Source organism: Numenius arquata, chromosome 5 (genome assembly GCF_964106895.1).
Source record: "Numenius arquata chromosome 5, bNumArq3.hap1.1, whole genome shotgun sequence".
Taxonomy (NCBI): Eukaryota; Metazoa; Chordata; class Aves; order Charadriiformes; family Scolopacidae; genus Numenius; species Numenius arquata.
Genome location: NC_133580.1, coordinates 8,535,587 through 8,553,566, shown reverse-complemented (window position 1 = coordinate 8,553,566; position 17,980 = coordinate 8,535,587). Strand labels below are relative to the sequence as shown.

At 44.9% G+C, this 17,980-nt stretch overlaps 1 protein-coding gene across 1 annotated transcript in view; it reads right to left on the bottom strand.

The window, feature by feature from the left end:
• The window catches only part of MAMLD1 (mastermind like domain containing 1), an 83,165-nt gene that overhangs the window by 31,366 nt on the left and 33,819 nt on the right, over positions 1-17,980 (bottom strand). Inside the window, exon 2 of the mRNA XM_074148086.1 lies at positions 1,133-2,830. Coding sequence (XP_074004187.1) covers positions 1,133-2,830 — 1,698 coding nt within the window. The remainder of the gene's footprint in view (positions 1-1,132; positions 2,831-17,980) is intronic.

Below are 17,980 nucleotides of genomic sequence, written 5' to 3'. Positions count from 1 at the left end.
CTCTGCAAGAACCAGTCACTTAGCAGGGAAGAAGAGCAAAGAAACCCAGGCTCTGGAGCATATTGCCCAGCTAAGCACCATGCTCTCAAGCAGATCCTAGCAGCGCTTGAGAGATCAGTCCCTGGTTAGCTGGGTGAGAAGTGTTTCAATGCTTCTCAAGGAGCTGATGGAGCACCTGTGTGCACAGCTAAGCGCCTTGAAGGATTCTGCTTCTGAGTGTTGGTTCAGCCTAACAAGGTACTTGGCTTTGGTGGTGAGGTTCAATGTGTCCTATTCTTCCTAACAAAAAGATAGCTAGCTATTCCTCACACCCAGGCTGCTCTCAGACTGAGTCCCCAAGCCCTTCCTTGCTTTGAAGTCCCCTTCACAGTCAATCTCTCTTATCTGGGGTGGTAGTGGATAGTGCTTCCCACCGCCCCTTGAGTCTCAGGGAGAAGGTTGCTGGAGAGAAATCAGGGCTGTCTCTCCCTCCTGCCAGCTGCATTTTTGCGTTTACCAGCTCGGTTGGTATCACAGATCAACAAAGGGTGGGGAATGGCTCTCATCCAAAGCAGGGCAGTGCTTCTGGCAAATGCTAGTAACAGGTATTTCAAGTCTGCCTCTTTGCTGCTCGGGAGCTGCACTGTTTGACCTGCTGTCCATGAAGGAGTCATATTTTAACTTCACGTCTCACCCCACCCGATCTTTTCTAGCCTCAGAAGCATAACATGGAGATGAATTTCTTTAAGGGCACTAAGAAAAAAAAAATAATGTTCCCACTAAAAAGATGATGGGAAACATGTTATGGCAACATCTCTACAGCTTACAATATAAGCTAAATAGGAATACCACCTATACACGTAGAAATAATTCATTTTAGTGCTATGAAATGCGTTTCGCCTAATAGCATAAAGTTCTCCACTGGGCTAGAAGAGACAATGCATGGTGGAATTACAGTACATTTCAACTGAAGAAATAAATAAAGTTACTCTGATAACACCAGGATGTTGTTATTGCCTTGTCCATGTAGACACTCTGCACACCCCAGAAGTTCAGCAACGTCACGTTCGAAACACAAATGAAAGTCAAAGTAAGCAAATAAATGACTCAATATTTTCACATAAGCCTGATAAGACAGAAGAGATGTCCTTACCTGTCTGCTTTGAGATGGCAGCGTGGCAGGCTGCATGTGTCTCTGCATCCGATGTGGCTGCATCAGCTGTCGAAACTGCTGCTGGAGGAACTGGCTGTTGTTGGCCTGCTGGGACTGCTGCGTGGCTGGGGACTGCTGCTGCTGCTGGAGATAGTGAATGAGAGACTGCTGCCCTTGTCCTGCCGTCAGAGGTGACATCTTTTGAGAAGCTGACTCTGAGGCAAAGTGAGACAGTGGTTTGGTGTTATTGAAAGAAAACTGGTCTTGGCTAACAGGGCTCTCGTTCACCAGACCTGACTGTAAGCTGCCGGATGGCTGTTGCATAATTATGTTCATGTTTTTGGACTGGTTTGTAGTCATTGATTTAAAAAGCGAGCTCTGCATATTTGTGGGATTGCTGGTGGGAGTGATGTTAGAGATTAATGTACCTTGAGGACTGAAGGGCTGCTGATGCAGAGCTGGGCTTGACAGCTTTTCTGGCCTGTACGGAGGAGAAGGTCCAGTATTTGTGGAGGCCATGCTGGCAACCAAATTGTTCTGAGGACTTTTAATGTTGTTGGCTGGTAAAGTGGCTGCCGTCAGGGTGGGCAGCATGGAGCTCTGTGGGCTGAAGGGCTGCTGGTTCAGAGCCGGACTGGAGAGCTTCTCAGACCCATAAGGAGGAGAAGGCCCACTGGACGGGGTGCTGCTGGAAGTCATGCTTGAAAGCAGAGTGTTTTGAGGACTCTGAATGTTGTTTCCTGCTAAATTATTAGCAGGCATGCCAGACACCATAACATTTTGAGGACTGAAAGGTTGATGGTGTGGGGATGATCCTGCTCTGTAAGGCGGAGAGAGACCAGAAGGAGACATGGTTGGCCAGTTGGGAGCCTGTACTTGTTGTTTAGTAGTAGACACCTGCTTGCTAGCTGCCAGTTGCTTTAGCTGCTGAGCATGCCAGTTGGAGCCAGGTATGTTGGGTAAGGGTACTGGAAGCATAGGTGGTGGCTGGTTCTTGCTCTGAGCTGCTGTAGAAATGGGCGACGCAGCAGGTTTGTTTGAGGGAGGAACTTGGAAGTTAGCTCCAGCAGATGATGGTCTCATCTGAGGAGATCCTCCACTGGCTGGATTGCAGCCTGGAGAAAAGTCTTTGTTAGCAACATGGTTCTCCAAGTGGGAAGTCTGTGGGGAGGACTTTGGAGTGGTATTTATGCTTGGTTGAGAATGATTCAGCCCAAGTGGCTCTTCAGCCTTGCTGCACAAAATCTTCTCCAGGTCCAGGTCATTGGGAGAAGGGTCTGGCATTTTCGTAAGCTCTTCCAATAGATCTTGCAGCTCTTGGTCCACAGACTGTAAGCTATTTCCTTTCTCATCATAGTGGACAATGCTATTGTTTTGTCCTCCTATTGACCCCTTCTGATTTATTTCCGCGTTGGGTGGCACTGAAAATGGGGAACCAATGCCACTGCCATTCATGTGATTGTTTTCGAGAAGCACTGAATGACCTGCGACTCCCAGGGAAGAAGCGCTGTGACTGGTGGAGAACGGAGAACTTTGCATTTCTGGACACGCCACATTGGGATTGGCACCTTGGCCTATGGCAAGGTTTACATCATCAAGACAAAGTCTTTTACTGTCATTTGGGAAAATGACATCAGACACGCCACTGGAGGCAGGAGAGCTATCATCTTCCAGTTTTCTTTTAATTGATCCCTGTAACTGGGAAAAAAAAAAAGGAAGAAAGATCCGTTATTGACCTTATTCAAACATGCTCTGAAGCTCCATGCTGTAACACTGGGTTGGAGATAAAGAAAATTAAATCATACAATTAAAAAACCAATCATGTGAGACAAATTCAATCAGGATTTAAGTGGGTGAAACTTCACTAAAATCAAGAGAGTTATAGTCAGACAAAGGCTAAATCTCACATGTTGACCTTAAAACAGATGTTAAAGCTATAAAATACTGTCATGTGAACTGTAATAGAAGTTTTTTAAATAGTTTCTGGTACCATTTCAATTAAGACATTATACTCCCTGAATTACAAACATGCCAACATTTTTACGGTAACATTTTTTAGGTCTAAACAATGGCAGATCTGAATGAAACCCTGGAATGAATTTAGTGACCTTCTGCCAGTGGCTCGGATTAAATTCAGACCTGAGACAACTAAATTGTTTTACATTCTTTATAGGCACAACATCTGAAATAACTGGCATATTTTCTAAACAAACCAAAACAAAACAAATTCTCAACTATCTATCTAAACAGACTTTCAAGTTTCCTAATCACAGATGTTTCAGATTTCAGAAACCAGTAAATAAGAGCTAAACCTCTTAATTTTTGTTTATTCTTCTAAGTCTAAGGCTTCATTCTTTAGAAGGATTGAATCTCATTCATAAAAATGGAACTGTTTTCAAAATACAATTATATAAATATCTTGATCTACAAGAAATGGTAGAGTTGTAAATCCACGAATCCTAGGGAAAAAACCCTGCCTTATACATATAAAGAAAGTGAAACTGAAAACAACGCTTCTACTACTGATGCAGTGTGATATGGCAATCTCTTCCAAATATAATCATCTGTGGCTTTCAATTTTAACAAGCATGACCTGTATGTCATAGGATTAATCAGACATTAACATTGCTGCTTCAAGTTAAGGGAAATAAGCATTATGTCCTTGTTTATCAATAGAGGGAGGCAGCATTTAGACAACTATCTAATCAGCAATGGGAAAGCCATAGAAAGTCACTGTTCCTCTAAGCCAGCTCACAGCAAAGCCTCTCCCAGCCCTGGCCTACAATTGCAAGTGCAGCCAGTCATCTAGTACCGTGGAAAAAATTCACACCTAATAACAGCTCGTATCACCAGAAAAGCCCCACCACCTAACCCCGGTGTAACCAGATCCACTCTAGGGCTGTGGTGGATATGACCAGCTTCTAAATTTTACACTAGTCATCAAGCACATCATAGTTTTGCCCAAGAGTCACTACGCACCGGCCGCAGCCACCAGCGCTCTCAGACAACGGTGTCCCGGGACGATCACCGTAGGATGTGCAGAGGCGGCGGGGCACAAGGCGGGCACACCTTGTGCAGCTCCTTCTGCAATGTGCCCATGAAGGTCACTGTGCAAAGGGCCAATGTCCACCCCTAAATTCAGCCTGTCTTCAGGCAATCCACAAACATGCATTGTTCTGACCTGGGAACATGGGAGAGCTGCCCGGTGGCTCACTCAGCCAGACCCGCACAAGTTCTCTCTCATCACTTACTTCTAAACTGGCGGCAGTGAGAAGATTGCAGATTTGTGCCTAGAGTTGCTTAGGCTAGAGATGCAGTTTAGGATTAGTATTGGACATTGCCATGCTAGTATCCAGCTCACACGGACATTTGGAGGAGAGAGAGAAGATACAAGTTAATTGCACATGATCACCATGGCAGATGGAAAATCAGGTCTGCATACTAAGGAGAGCTGCCTCATCAGGTTTTAGGAGGAGTTCACATACCCTCCATCAGCAGACACAGCAGTTTTGAATGGCACTGTGGCAAAGAGACCTTTTTACATGGATATTTTCCCCTTACCCTCTAAGAGTTACCCCTCACTCAAGCAATCAGTGCTTCTCTCCTGTGACCTCCAATTGCATTGCTTTAACGTGGGCTGCCCTCAAAAACCACTGGCAAGTGAGCACCGAGGCTAATGGGGAGAGCTGCTTTCAGTGCACCATTCACTGGTTACCCGAGAGCCCTCTTCGGTCAGCAGGGCTACGCGTGGTTTGAACCGTTGCTCTGCGAGAGACCGCCCTTACATCACAGCCAGAGCCAGCTGAAGCATCAGCGATTTGATTATTCCTCTGGGCTGATGAGGCCAAAATTTGCTTAGCTTTAGGAAATGGAACAAGGCCTAAATCTTCTCCCAAGTGTTGGTCTAATGATGGATGAAATTGTTTTCCTTCATTTTCTTTGCTAAAACTAAGCCAGAGTTGCATGTTTCAACAGATGTTGCCCTGTGTAGGCTGAAACATGTTGGTAGAGCATAACTACATATATTTAAACCCAGACATGTATAGAGAATCTTTACAGGGGCTTCACACATCCAAAATAAACACGGCGTGTTCCCAAGTTGCACCCTGGGAACCTTGAGGCAGGAAGTGGTGGGGGATCTCCCACACTTGGCCAGCTGACATCCTGGCATGTCCTTGCCAGTGCTTCTTTTGCCATAGGACATTCCTTTGCTCTGAGTTACTGGGGAAAAATTTGGGCTTTCTAAACCCTTTGAAAAATAGTTTTTTAACTGTTTCACTGGGGAGTAAATGTGATGGGAAAACAAAACTCCATTTCCCCAAGACTATTACTAGAGATAAGCAGATAAAATAAGGCCATAGCTTTCAGATGGCATGGGCATTCCAAAACTGGGACAGGATTTTTAAATAGGATGCTGTTGCTTAGCCCTTGTGAGAAGCCTGGCTGGAAGAGAGGCAGTGAAATTAGCTGGGTGTCACGTTCTTTTGAAAAACAAGACTCCTGTTTCCCAGGTGAATATCTGCACAAGGACCATAAAATCCAGAAGACCAATTTACCCCAGTGCAGGCAAGTACAACTCAACACGATATAGTAGCATTGCTTTTCCTTAAAATAGATTTGAACACAGCTCCAAATTTGAAATAGAAAGATACCACCCTTAAAGCAACTAAACAAATCATAGAATAATTTCGGTTAGAAGGGACACCTGGATATCATCAGCCCTTGGTTTCAAGCACATCACAAATGAAACAAATAGACGATAGACAACAGTATTTCACCAGGCACTTAAGTATGAAGTATCAACTACACACAGAAGTCCCTTCTTGGGCTGGATGGGCTGAGACGTTTGCTTCAGTATTCCCCACTGAAGGGCAGGTGGTCGTTGCTCCCGTGCAGGATGCTCTGTGCTGGTGCTCTCTACCAGGAGCCAGCATTTTTCTCCCCAACCCCCAGTGACTGCTCTCCATGAACGTGCCACTGTGACAGCCCTAACCGGTGCAGGGGACAGTAACGCAGTTTTGTATTGTGGGGACACTGGCTGGGTCAGACGTGCTGACAACAATGGTGGCAGAAGATCGTCACCGAGGCACTACAGCTTTTAGGACCAGGAGCTCCTGACCTACCTAACTGAAGAAGCTGCTTGTTGCAGATCATTCATCCAATACTCTCAAGACCGTCTCTTTAAAACCTATCTATCCTTTTCTAGACTCTTCCCTTACTAAAAACATTTTTACTGCCCATTTCATTCATCTGGCCCTAGATTCCCCAGGAAGGATCTGATTTGTTCCAACTCCTTCTCCTCTTCTTCAAGAGGGCTTTCGCTGTTTGACAAAATCAACAGAAACGAGAAGAGCACCAAAATACGTTCTTCCCCTTTCTCTGCTGATTAGTATATTGGGCAGCTCTGTTTCAAATTGAATACCTGAGAAGCAAACAGAAATGTTTTAGAAACACATGACACACACACAGAGACGCGCTTAAGCTGGCTGGAGGCTGCCTATGGCTAAGTATGGGAAAGCTTCACTCCTATGTGCAAGGACGAAGCAGACAAGCAACAAAGGGGCTCTTGCGACCTTGTCAAAATTCATTAAAATGCATTAGCATGCACAGGCTAACTTCTGGTTGGGAATACCTGGGAAACAAAGACAGGCCCTCCGATTCGGGGAATATCCGACTATAGGTTCTCCATTATCTCAGGGTTGCTTTCAGAAGTGAGAGTGCCATGATCCCAGCCCTACTGCCCTCTCAAAACCCAGAGGCTGTCTTTCTGGGAAAGACCCAAGTTACAACCGAGTAGCGCTACTAGCTCCCAATGCCAGCGTAACAAGAATAAATAATAACTCTTCACCCTGCTCCGTCCAGGGAAGCTATTCAGCTGTGGGTGACAAACATCTGATTTGTCACACGCTACCTCTTCGCACAGAACCCATTCCCTACGTGTGGGCAGAGAGCTCCACGGGCTCCTCTTGTGCAAGGAAGAAGAGGCAGACTCGGGAAGTGAAACCAGTCCTCGGCTGCACCCTCTCCTCGACTGAGCTCTCTGAAGTTCCCGCTCGGGTGGCTTTTGGTGTCAGGCACTTTCCAAATTCAGGAGGCGGGGCTGGCCCTGAGTAACTTACTGTGTCTCACCAAAGGGAGAAAGGAAGGCTGGAAGCGGCAGAAGCTGCAGCAGAGAGATCAAATTGTTAATAAATGTACACTGCGGTGGTTCCATCGGATTTTAGTAACCAACCGAACGGGCATCTCCGGGCTGGCTCCTTGCCTTGCTGCCACTCAGCCTTCCTCCTTTCTTTAATACACCGGCCATCCTCAGCCACTGCTCCAGCTCTCCAGGGAGCCGGGCTGCCCCATGGCCCTGCTGCCAGCCCCTCTTCGTTCTCCTCCCATCACTTGCTCCTTCTCCTGCACCAACTCTGGGGGGAAAGAGCCACCACGGCCAGCTCGGGAGACCCTCCTTTCTCCAGCCTTGCAACGACCCCCCTTCCGCCAGAAAGAAGCCCGGTCTAACCAGAGATTCCTATTTAGGTCAACATAATGCAGAAATGAGAGAGAGGAAAAACGTTAGCTGAGGTATTTCTGTGCCTCTTCCTGGCTTCTGCAGCCTGTCAGAGATTCAAGCCTTGATTTACAGCAACCGCAGGGTGCTGATTATTGATCTGCAACCACCCCACCCCGCTCACTGCCATTGAGAGATCCAACCTACAGCAGCGATTCCCACACCTACGCAGCTTCTTCAAGTGAGAACCAAGACCGGTGGGACGCTGCCACGTTGAACCCGTGTCTGCAGAGGCTGCTCCACGTTCTCCTTCGGCGGCCAGTCCACCTCCCCCTGCCTCCAGCATGCACCAGCAGTGCTGGAGACTCCCTTGATTTAATAGCATTAAATCTACGGATCCATGACTGGGATATCCAGAATGGGAGTCAGATAGCCTTCTTCCACTGGGAATCTCAAGACCCTTGTAACTCTTGGGAAACACCAGGCTCTTCTGTTTGTTTGAATGAAGAAAAGAGAAATGGTGGTAAAAGGAAGATGGGGCAGGCGAGGAGAATTTTAGTCTCACCCCAGATACTGAGATATGCTAGTGTTGTGGCAGCCTTGCACAAAGCACTTCAGAGCAAGAAACCAGGAACCTCAGAAACCTGGGGAATCCAGGTCACCAACAGGCTGCTAAGATCTGGCATATCTGAATTATTTTGACAGAAAGCACATTAAATTTTTGGTGGAAGGGCTGAGCAACGCAGCAGCTTGAGATGAGTAGAAGTCTTTTTTTTTTTTTTTCCCAGTGTTTTTCAAGGTATATTGCAAACTGGTTTTTCCCTCTGCAAAGTATAAAACCTGACTCTAAGGTTTGCTCAACTGAGCTGACCAGAGAATCCATCACTCTCTGTCTCTGTCAAACACTAGACACTGCCAAAACTGGAAGTATGTATTTGCCAGAGGCAAACTGTTTGCAGCATTCAGTGATCAAGACTTCAGTCTCTGTGGCTTCAACAAGCTTCAGCGAGAGCTATCTGCCCATCAGCCCAAAATGTCTCTCTCTGTTCTGACAAAAACAGTCATGTTAATGAGAAAATGGAATGGGCAATTTTCCATATAAAACAAGAAAACTTCACAATTTTTTCTCCTGTGCCTTAAATACACAATTTGGAAAGGTTTGTGCTCGCTATTGCTCATTTATCCACGCTCTAGATAAATTTTAATGACCTACTAATCTTTGAGGACACTTAATAAAGAAGGTGAGATTTCAACTGTGTGTTTAAGGCTGGAGAGTGGATCTGATATAATATTACCTCTTCAATGGCAGTAGTTCCTTGCAGCCCTGCTTAAACTATCAGACGTGGTGCTTTCGGTAGCAGGCTGGCTTGCACGTGAGCAACGAAACCCAAGTGCTCATGGGCAAAGATCCCATTTAACTCCCAGCAGAACCTGGCACTGCATTAAGTGCATGTAGCACATCTGCAAGTTTCCATTCGTGCACGCTAGCCTGCAGTCTGGTAACAGAAACTCACATTATATATCTGAATCCAAGAAAAAATGCCTCCTGCTGACCAGCGAGTAGCCAAAGCAGTCCGTGGCTATGAGGAACATAAACTACTCTTTATCAAAGTCACATCTCAGGCTACAAGGAGAACTCAAGGAGGCTCAAGCAATTAAAACTACCATCCACTTTCTCCACACTAAGATTAAACATAAGCTAAAATCACATTCTTCCTACTGCTGTAGGCTGTTTGACCATTCTGATTTCAAGCGATTTCAGCATGGATGGACGCAAAGTTGTCATTTCACATTGTCAGGAAAGAGATCACATTGTGATTCCAAGCTACCAGAGATGTGCTTCACTGTGCTTAAAAATAGCAATACCCCAACTCCTCAGCTAAGGAGCACCAGAGTAAAGTCTGCTTTTGGGTCTGCTGGGTATTTGTAGGCTGGAAAGGTGGCAGATCCGTTTGTAATGAGGTGTGGTAGTGGAGAAAGGATTATAACTAGGGAAAATTCACAGGGTGGATTTCCTTCTATTCATCACGCTCATCGAAATAGGCAACTGGAAGGGAGGATGTAGGAAGAGGAACCGGGAATGCAAGCAGTTATTTTAACCATGAAAGGACATTGGTCATTAGCTAGCTTGCATGCATTATGTGCATTATTTTTACCTGCAACTACAGCTTCTCCCAATTTATAATTTACAGTGGCAATATGAAAACTGCCATCTTTAAAAAAAGCATATTAACATAGATTGGAAGTTGTTACTTAGACTGCACGTACAAAACACCTCCTAAACACCGCTGCTACATTTGTAGAATTTGATCTCCCATCAGTACAGCAAACACCAGTTGACTTGACAGGAGTGTGCTGTGATCCTTTGCCCCATTACTGTCACCACGCCTTGTTACCTTCTCCCGTTTTTCCCCCAGCAAACCAGGAACTTCATGCTGTGTTAAAAGAGAAAGAAGAAAACAAGGTGTGTGCTTTCCCATAGAAAGGTGGCAACACTCCCTGTTGTGAGTGCTAAAATATAGATAGGAACTATCAGGGCAGTTTCTCCATCACCTGGACCTGGGCTGGCAGACACACCTCCTGTCCGTCACCAGAGCCCATAACAAGAGGTTTTGCTGGCATGTGCTCTTGCTCCAGAGCTACCATCAATTCCCCTTCCCCGTGCCATCGCTCAAGTGCAACAGGTTTTGCGTTTGACCAAATATATGTGAATTTTTAAATGGTGACTGTCGACCTGGCACTTTCATCTACGTGGCCGTCTTCCCCAAGTCACCATGCAGCGTAGGAAGTAATCCTGGCTGCAAATACTCAGAACCTCACCGTCTTCCTGGTAAGCACAAAAATCCAAAACATCATGACTATACAAAACCGGAAAGATGTGATTTTACAATAAGCTTAAACCACAGAAACTAACAGGAAACTCAACTTGGACTACCAAGAGCCTAAGGTATTAGCTCTTTTTTTCTTAAATCTTAACCAAAAATTAAAGGGAAGGAAATACTACAATTATGATTTTCTCATACCGATTTCATAGAATCATAGAATCATAGAATGGTTAGAGTTGGAAGGGACCTTAAAGATCATCGAGTTCCAACCCCCCTGCCACGGGCAGGGACACCTCCACTAGAGCAGGTTGCTCAAAGCCCCATCCAGCCTGGTCTTAAACACTTCCAGGGATGGGGCAATTTGTGTGATTGTGTGTGAATTTGTGGGGATTTGTGTGAATGCAGTTACGCACATCATTACAGAAATATATCTGATGTACATCCTGCTTTAAACTGGAACACCTTACAGGCTACACAGCAGCAAGTCTGGGAACAAGGTTTTTCTAATTACCCTTGTGTAAAATTACAGGCAACAACACTAATGTCCGTGTGAAGATACCAATGTAGAATCAGTTCCAAGGAGAAAAAAAAACAGAGCCAAGAATATACTTATTTTGCCGCCCCACACAAGCCAGCCACAAGCAAGAGACCAAATAACATTCACTGTAAAGAAAAAAAAAAAAAAAGAAAAAACCCCAAACCAGTAGCTTTGCTCCTTTTCAGGTCAGACAGAATTACCAATCTCACTTAAAAGGCACCAACAGAGATCTTCCCTATCAAAACAAATGTTCAGAGCCTTCCCATCTTGTCTTTCCTTAGTAATTCATCTGCTTTCAGTATTAATGGCACTGTTAAAATGGAAATTTTTCCAGGGGAAAAAATTGCTGTTGACAAATGGATTTGGAGGAACAGGACTACTGCTTGCTCCCGTGTTGTACTGCTAGCAGGAGATCTCTGTACAGATGCCTCTTAATTAGTCATCTGAAGACTTACAGCAATCACGTCACGCATATTGTTTGGCTGTAACTTCCACATTCCATTTAATGACAAGTGTTATTAACTAGACAGCTGAAGACAGAACAAGTTCTCTGCCTCTCGGTTTTTAGGCTGTAGTACAAGAGCAGTTCTTTCATATCTGGCTGTAAATCAAGATCAATCTTAGACTCAACGCCTTTCCATCAGTATTACCTCATCTTACCTCAGCTTTAATACCAGCAGTATTGTTTTATATCTTTTTTTATAGTCCATTAATTTCAAAGTCCTATGGAACACTTTGCAGTAATTTTGTAGACTACTTTAATTTCTCATGGCAATAGCTAGGCTGGAGAATTGTAGATCCTCTCCACTGAGCAAAAAGTGATGTTTTTGCTACTTGGGTCTACTGGGATTTGAAAGATACTTTTCTTTCCTCTTTTTCAGCCCCTAACACCTAACACAGCCCCTAACATCGCACAGTTATGCAATGACCACAAGTTAACAGGAGCTAAGAAAAAGAAACAGGCTGTATAGGTTCCTAAATTGTGAGGTAGGCTTACCGCTTACTAGATAACCACATAAAAACCAGTCTGTCACTTTTTTGCTGCTACATATTGCTTTGCTTTTTAAAATCCCGGAAGAATTAATCCTGCGGATTTATCAAACTACAGGTTCCATTTTGTCAAAAGGTATGGTTGGGGAATTCACAGCCTGGAGGCAAAGCCTTCAATTAGGTCAAACCTGGGGCCAAAAAGCTCTCAAATTCTCAGAACAATAAGGAACAACGGGATTTCAGCCTGAAAAAAAAGGCATTTATGTTTCAACAGCTGAAGTACTCACACTTACTCCCCCAACCTCACCTGGGTGGCTGCACCGGTGGCTAACGCAGTGTGGCTTACGACTGACTGCCCAGTGGCCTTCTGCGTACTTTCTGTGTGGGAAAGCAAGGCATTACTGCACCCAGAGCTCCCCAATAGGCCGGGGGGGTGTGGGGGGGGAGGACACAAACCATTTAAAAGAGCAGTTTGAAGTTTCTCCTAAGCAGTAGCAGAAACTGGAGCGTAACTCCAGGAAAGGTGGAACAAGCAGGCAAGGAAAGGAAACATCCCAACCAGCTCCTCTCCTCCCCAGTCATGGGGGGGCCTTTGTTGGCCTCCTGGATGGTCCCCTACCTTTCAAAAATATGAAACAATAAACAGAATGTTGATTAATATAGAACCATAAACCCAAGCCTCGCTTAGAGTAAAAAGATCATTAATCTAGTGAGTCTCCCACTGAACCTGGTGTAGGGAGAAGTCTTTATACAGCCAGAAGCAGAAATGTTTTGTAAAGCAGAAGAGTCTGGTAGTGAATATTTAATTTGTTTCTGACTACTTCATTTTATCCCACCACTTCCATCTTTCCCTGCACAGCAACTCCACTATTCTCAGCGGGCATTAACTGGAATAGGAACACGGTTCACTGGCAACGTGTTATGCGTAGGCTCCCTCCCTGGACCAGCGAGATGACCGCACCAGCGTGCAGCTCTGGCTCCTGCAACACACACTCTCTGAACAGCATCTGTTACTTACCCAGCGACCCTTAAAGGGGTTCTGTGAAACAGTGGGACTAACGACCCCAAACCAAGCACAGACCATCGTGCCGTTGAAATCCTGGCCTCAATGAAATATTTTGGGACGCTGACTTCAGCAGGGGTGGGATTTCACTCTTTGCTCTTTCATTATGATTCAGTAAAGGAGTGAATTAAAAATACACAGGATTTGGAGAAATCCTCTCCAGCAGAAAACGCAATGCTGAAGTTACTAATTTTTTAACCAGAGAACCTCTTGACTTGCTATAGATACCAGTTCCCTTCTGTCCTAGAAGCAACGTTAATCACACATTCATCACTGCAAATTGACAACATAAATGCTGACTTGTGCAAGCAATGTTAGAGAAAATGGTGTTCTTGCTGCAGAAGTGAATTACACAGCCTTTCAAGCTTTCTACACTTCCCAGTTTTATGTAAACTCTAATTTCTAAGCCTTTGTTCTGCCTTTAAAGGTCACACAGTTGAAAGTTATGAAGCATAGCATGTGTTCCCACTGATATTAAAATACTGTTTACTAAATCATGCATATAAATGTAAAGAAGAAACTGTTTGCAACCTACTGTGTTAATAAGAGATGATTTATCAGACAACACGGTTCCAAGTATCAACATGTGGAATGTGAAAATGTGATCTTAATCACGCAACGTGATTTTTTTTGTTGTTTTTTGAAGTAAAGTCCCCACATTGCCATGCAATCACACTAACTTCTGATGACACCGTATTTGACTGATTAAACTCTTAATCTTGCCAATGCTTAACTTCAGGAATACAAGCGGTCTTTTTAGATTTGAGCATATGATTGCACATTTGCAAGATCAGGATTTCATTTGCATATTCAAATTGCAAAACTGCATCTTCTCTTTGTCTGTGTAAGGCCAACTATAGCGCTCCAAATGCTAAACAACCACCGTAGAGTTGGACAGTATTTTTAGCATCTCTATGGTGCACTTCTATCTTTAGCTGCTGTGTTCACAAACAATCCCACAGGACGCTGCATAGCTAACATAGCTCCGGCTCTTCACCACATTCAGTTTTTCTCCCAAAACACGGTGAAAGCAGACGATACAACAGGCCAGTTCAGGACCTGCCACAGTTTCCTTAGGTGCAGTGTCTCAAGTAGAGCAGAACAATATCAAACGTTAAAACATTAGAGCATTCTGCTCTGGAGTGGGGATGGAGGTGGCCGTGACTTCCTCCAGGGAAAATACAGCTCTGTGCTCCAAGTTCACAGGGTGCAGATAAATCAAGGAGGACAGGGAAGGATTTCTGCCTGTTGTTTCCTAGCAGGATGTGCCCATGGGTTCATGGCAAATTTCTGGCCAAAGCTTAACCCCGCAAGAGGAGTTAATAATTGAACTTGCCAAATCATCACAATTTCTAAATCCAACTGCGTCTTGTTTTTACAAAGAGGCATCTTAAACCAGTGAGCCATTTTATTAGACTGACGCTCATGTAACAAAAACATGTGTTAGCTCTTGAGTGCCAAGTATCATCCTGGAGGGTTACCAATCCCTGTTACAGATTTTGTAGCCAGACTGCAGTTATCTGTCACAACAGAGGAGGTAGTTTTGAATACACAGAATGAAGCGTGCTGCTCCGTTCGGGAATACTTTACATGGTCCTGGTCTCTTTGTAAAACTTCAGGAAGGAGATGTACTGTAGAGGGGGGAAAAAAGAGCTTGACATTTACTGCTGACTGTTGTCAGACTGTCTCGCTGAAGCCTCCTGGATGGCTGGGGCTTGGCCCCAAGGTTGCTCCTCCACTCCCTGGAGGAACTTTTGAAAATGGCTGCAGCACCACCCGTTCCAACATGCAACCACAGCGGCTGAGTCAGGCCTGAGTGCGTAGGGTACGTTTTTAGAGTCATCTGTATGAGGCGTTTCAAAACTACAGGTTTACCACAAAGAGAGAAAAACTCATCATGGGAATGGCAGTATTAATCAGATGATTGACCTTAGAAGCTTCAAATCTGAAATGCTTTCCACACTGAGCTGGGGCTGCGTATGGAGACAATACCCTCTGATACCTTGATTTACAGAGGAAGTACTGATGGAATCCCATATATCCTGCTAACGGTGAAAGGAAGGGAATTATATAAAGGAACTATTTTTCATTAAGTGTCTCAGATGAGGTTTGCAGATGAGCCTAGACACTTGGCTCCAATTTAATTTCAAGGGGACAAGATAACCTGAAAACCCTTAGAAAACCTTAGACCTTGTGAGAGCTTCACAAATGGGCTCCTCACTTCCCCATTTACACTAATCTCCTCTCCCATTACTACACGCTATCAAACACTACTTAGTATTAAAATTCTTTAAAAGATAATGGAACTTTCTAAACAAACTGTTCATTAGCTTCCTCTACCCTTCCACAGGTATGGCCGTACATCTGGGAGGTGTGAGAACTGGGGAAGCGGCATCAGGGCTGGGAGGGTGTCCCTTGGCTCTGCAGCGGCACCAGAGCAAGGCTGAGATGCACAGGAGGCAGTGGCTAGGCAGCAGCACGGACTGTGCACTAGTCTACAATACACATCTGTGGTTTTTCTTCTTCTTCTCTTTCTTTTTTTTTTTGTCAGAGTTGTTTTTTTTTCCTTTTTAAGCATAGCACGTGTTCAATCAAGGATATCACAGTTATTCATTCGACGTGTTGGCATTATGTAACATGAGCATCAGGTTAAGGAGAAAAGAAAAAAACCCAAAACCGCAGGTACTTTGTTTTTTCTGAGTGTTTTCTTAACAGGACTTAATTTTTAAATGAGTAGAAGCTTCCCCTCCACCCAGGATGCGAGGATGACATCCTGGGGTATGGTCCTCATCCTACTAAGGGCTTTTCAAATGAAAACCGTGGGTTGCAAGACTTAGCCTTTACTAAGAAACAATGATATTACAGGAAGACTCACTGCATACTTTCAAACATCAACAGTAAATTACTCTTCCATTTTCTAATACAGACACGATGTCTGGAGTTGAGCAAACACATTCTTGAAAGGTCAGAACACTTAAACTGTAGGTACCTAGTTTAGGATGAAAAAAACTGCTATTGCCTTTTAGTTATGACATTTCAGTTTACCCACAAGAATTACACTACTTCCCCTAAAAGTTTTCAAGCCCAAACCCATGCTTTTCTCCCAGTTGGAAAGTGAAGGTGAAACTCTTTTTGTGTATTAACTTATCAGAGCCATCACCGAATCCAGTGACTTGTCAAGAATACAGCCATTCCTCTCCAAAGGGCTTCAGCCACCAGCAGACACGTGCGTGGGGACACCTTGTCCACCTTTGAGGAGAAGGGGCTGGAGGAACCTGACTTGCCCAGACGGCAGCCGATGGCGAGTTGCTGCCCAGGAGAGCCACAGGTGACCATTCACACCAAACTTTGCAAGCCTGAAAGAACTATGAAATCTCCCAAAATACAGAGCTGGAGGGTGGATAGTTCTTAATTTTTTCTGAAAGAATGGGAGGAACTTCCCCTTTCAGTTACAGTTACATGGCGTAGGGAGGATATAACTGCTGTAACGATCAGGAAACGACTGTCATGTCGCATGGCACTACAGAGGGTTATCGGGGAGATGCAAGGACCTTGCAAACTGGGGACAAAAGTTTGGATTTACTGGAAGTGCTCTAATCTGTCACTAAACAGAGTCTCGTGTCCTCCTTCAAGTTTCAGGCTTTTAAGGGAACTGAAGGACCATCAGTTTAACCCTAGCCCAAAGAGGTGAGGTTCACTTCATTTCAGCAGAGCTGCTTGAGGTCACTTCATCACTTCAGACCGTATTCCTTCCCCGGGGCTCACACATCCTGAAGCCAAGGCTGCACTGAGCTAGCTCTGGGACTAATTAGCAGGGGTCAGCACTGTGTTAATGTGACCCACCACGCTGGGCCATGCTAGGACCTCAGCAGGACACAGCGTGCGCCGGTAGTCTCAACAATCTCAAGCTGAACTGCATCAAGAGAAACTCCCCTTAGCTTACTCAGTGCTGGTGAACAGGGACCTCTTAGGCATGGCAAGGTGACTGTCCTCTATGCTATGAAATGACAGCCCCGCGGGTGGGAGGTGCTGAACCCCAGCAGAGAAGCACTGACTGACTGCAAATGCAATGGAGACTGAGCCAGGTTAGCCACTGAAAAGTGACTGCGGGTAACCATTTTATTTCATATTGGCACAGAGGCTGTCAGGTACCGCGTTGTAGAAGGGAACACCACTTCTTCAAAGGGACTAACTTGAGCACTTCCAAATGCTTACCATAGCTGCGACCCCTCACCTCTGCACAAAGCTCCTGCCAGCTTAGCTTTGGTCCTTGACAGTATTTCCAGCATGTATTGTGAGCATTGATACGCATTTCCCGAGTCTCCCATTCCCAAGTTCCTAACAGAGAGCCAATGTCTCTTCTGAACCAAATTTTCAACAGAGTACCTCCCGGTGCCCACCAGCGGCATTGGCACCACAGCACGGCACAGCGCACACCCAGCCCGGTACACCGCATCCCACCGCTGTGGTTGCTTCGGAAGAAGAAAGCTCCAGTTCTTCAAAACAAACCTATTTCCCATTGAAGTAGCTTACGGAGACTGCAAAGAAACTGTACCTGGTTTCCCGTGTTTCAGTCACCAGATTTGCCAGACGTGATACAGGAAATGGGCAGGAAACGTCAACCTTACGTATCGCAGCAATTCTTCCCCTTCCCTCCTTGCCACAACCGAGCGGCATACCAAGACCTGACCTTGCACTTTTTAGTGCAGACTTTTTTACACAAACATTTGAGTCAGATCTGGAGCCAAAACCAAACAAAGCCAAACACGTCCCCTAATTCTATTTTTTTTTTTTTAATGAAAGTGGGTGACACTCTGTTTGATACCTATGCGTACCCAAATCTAAAACAAACTGCGCATTTATAACTGCATGAATTTTATAAGATCAACAAAATTAAAAAAACTCAACCTATTTTTCACTCCTCCTGGTACCAGTG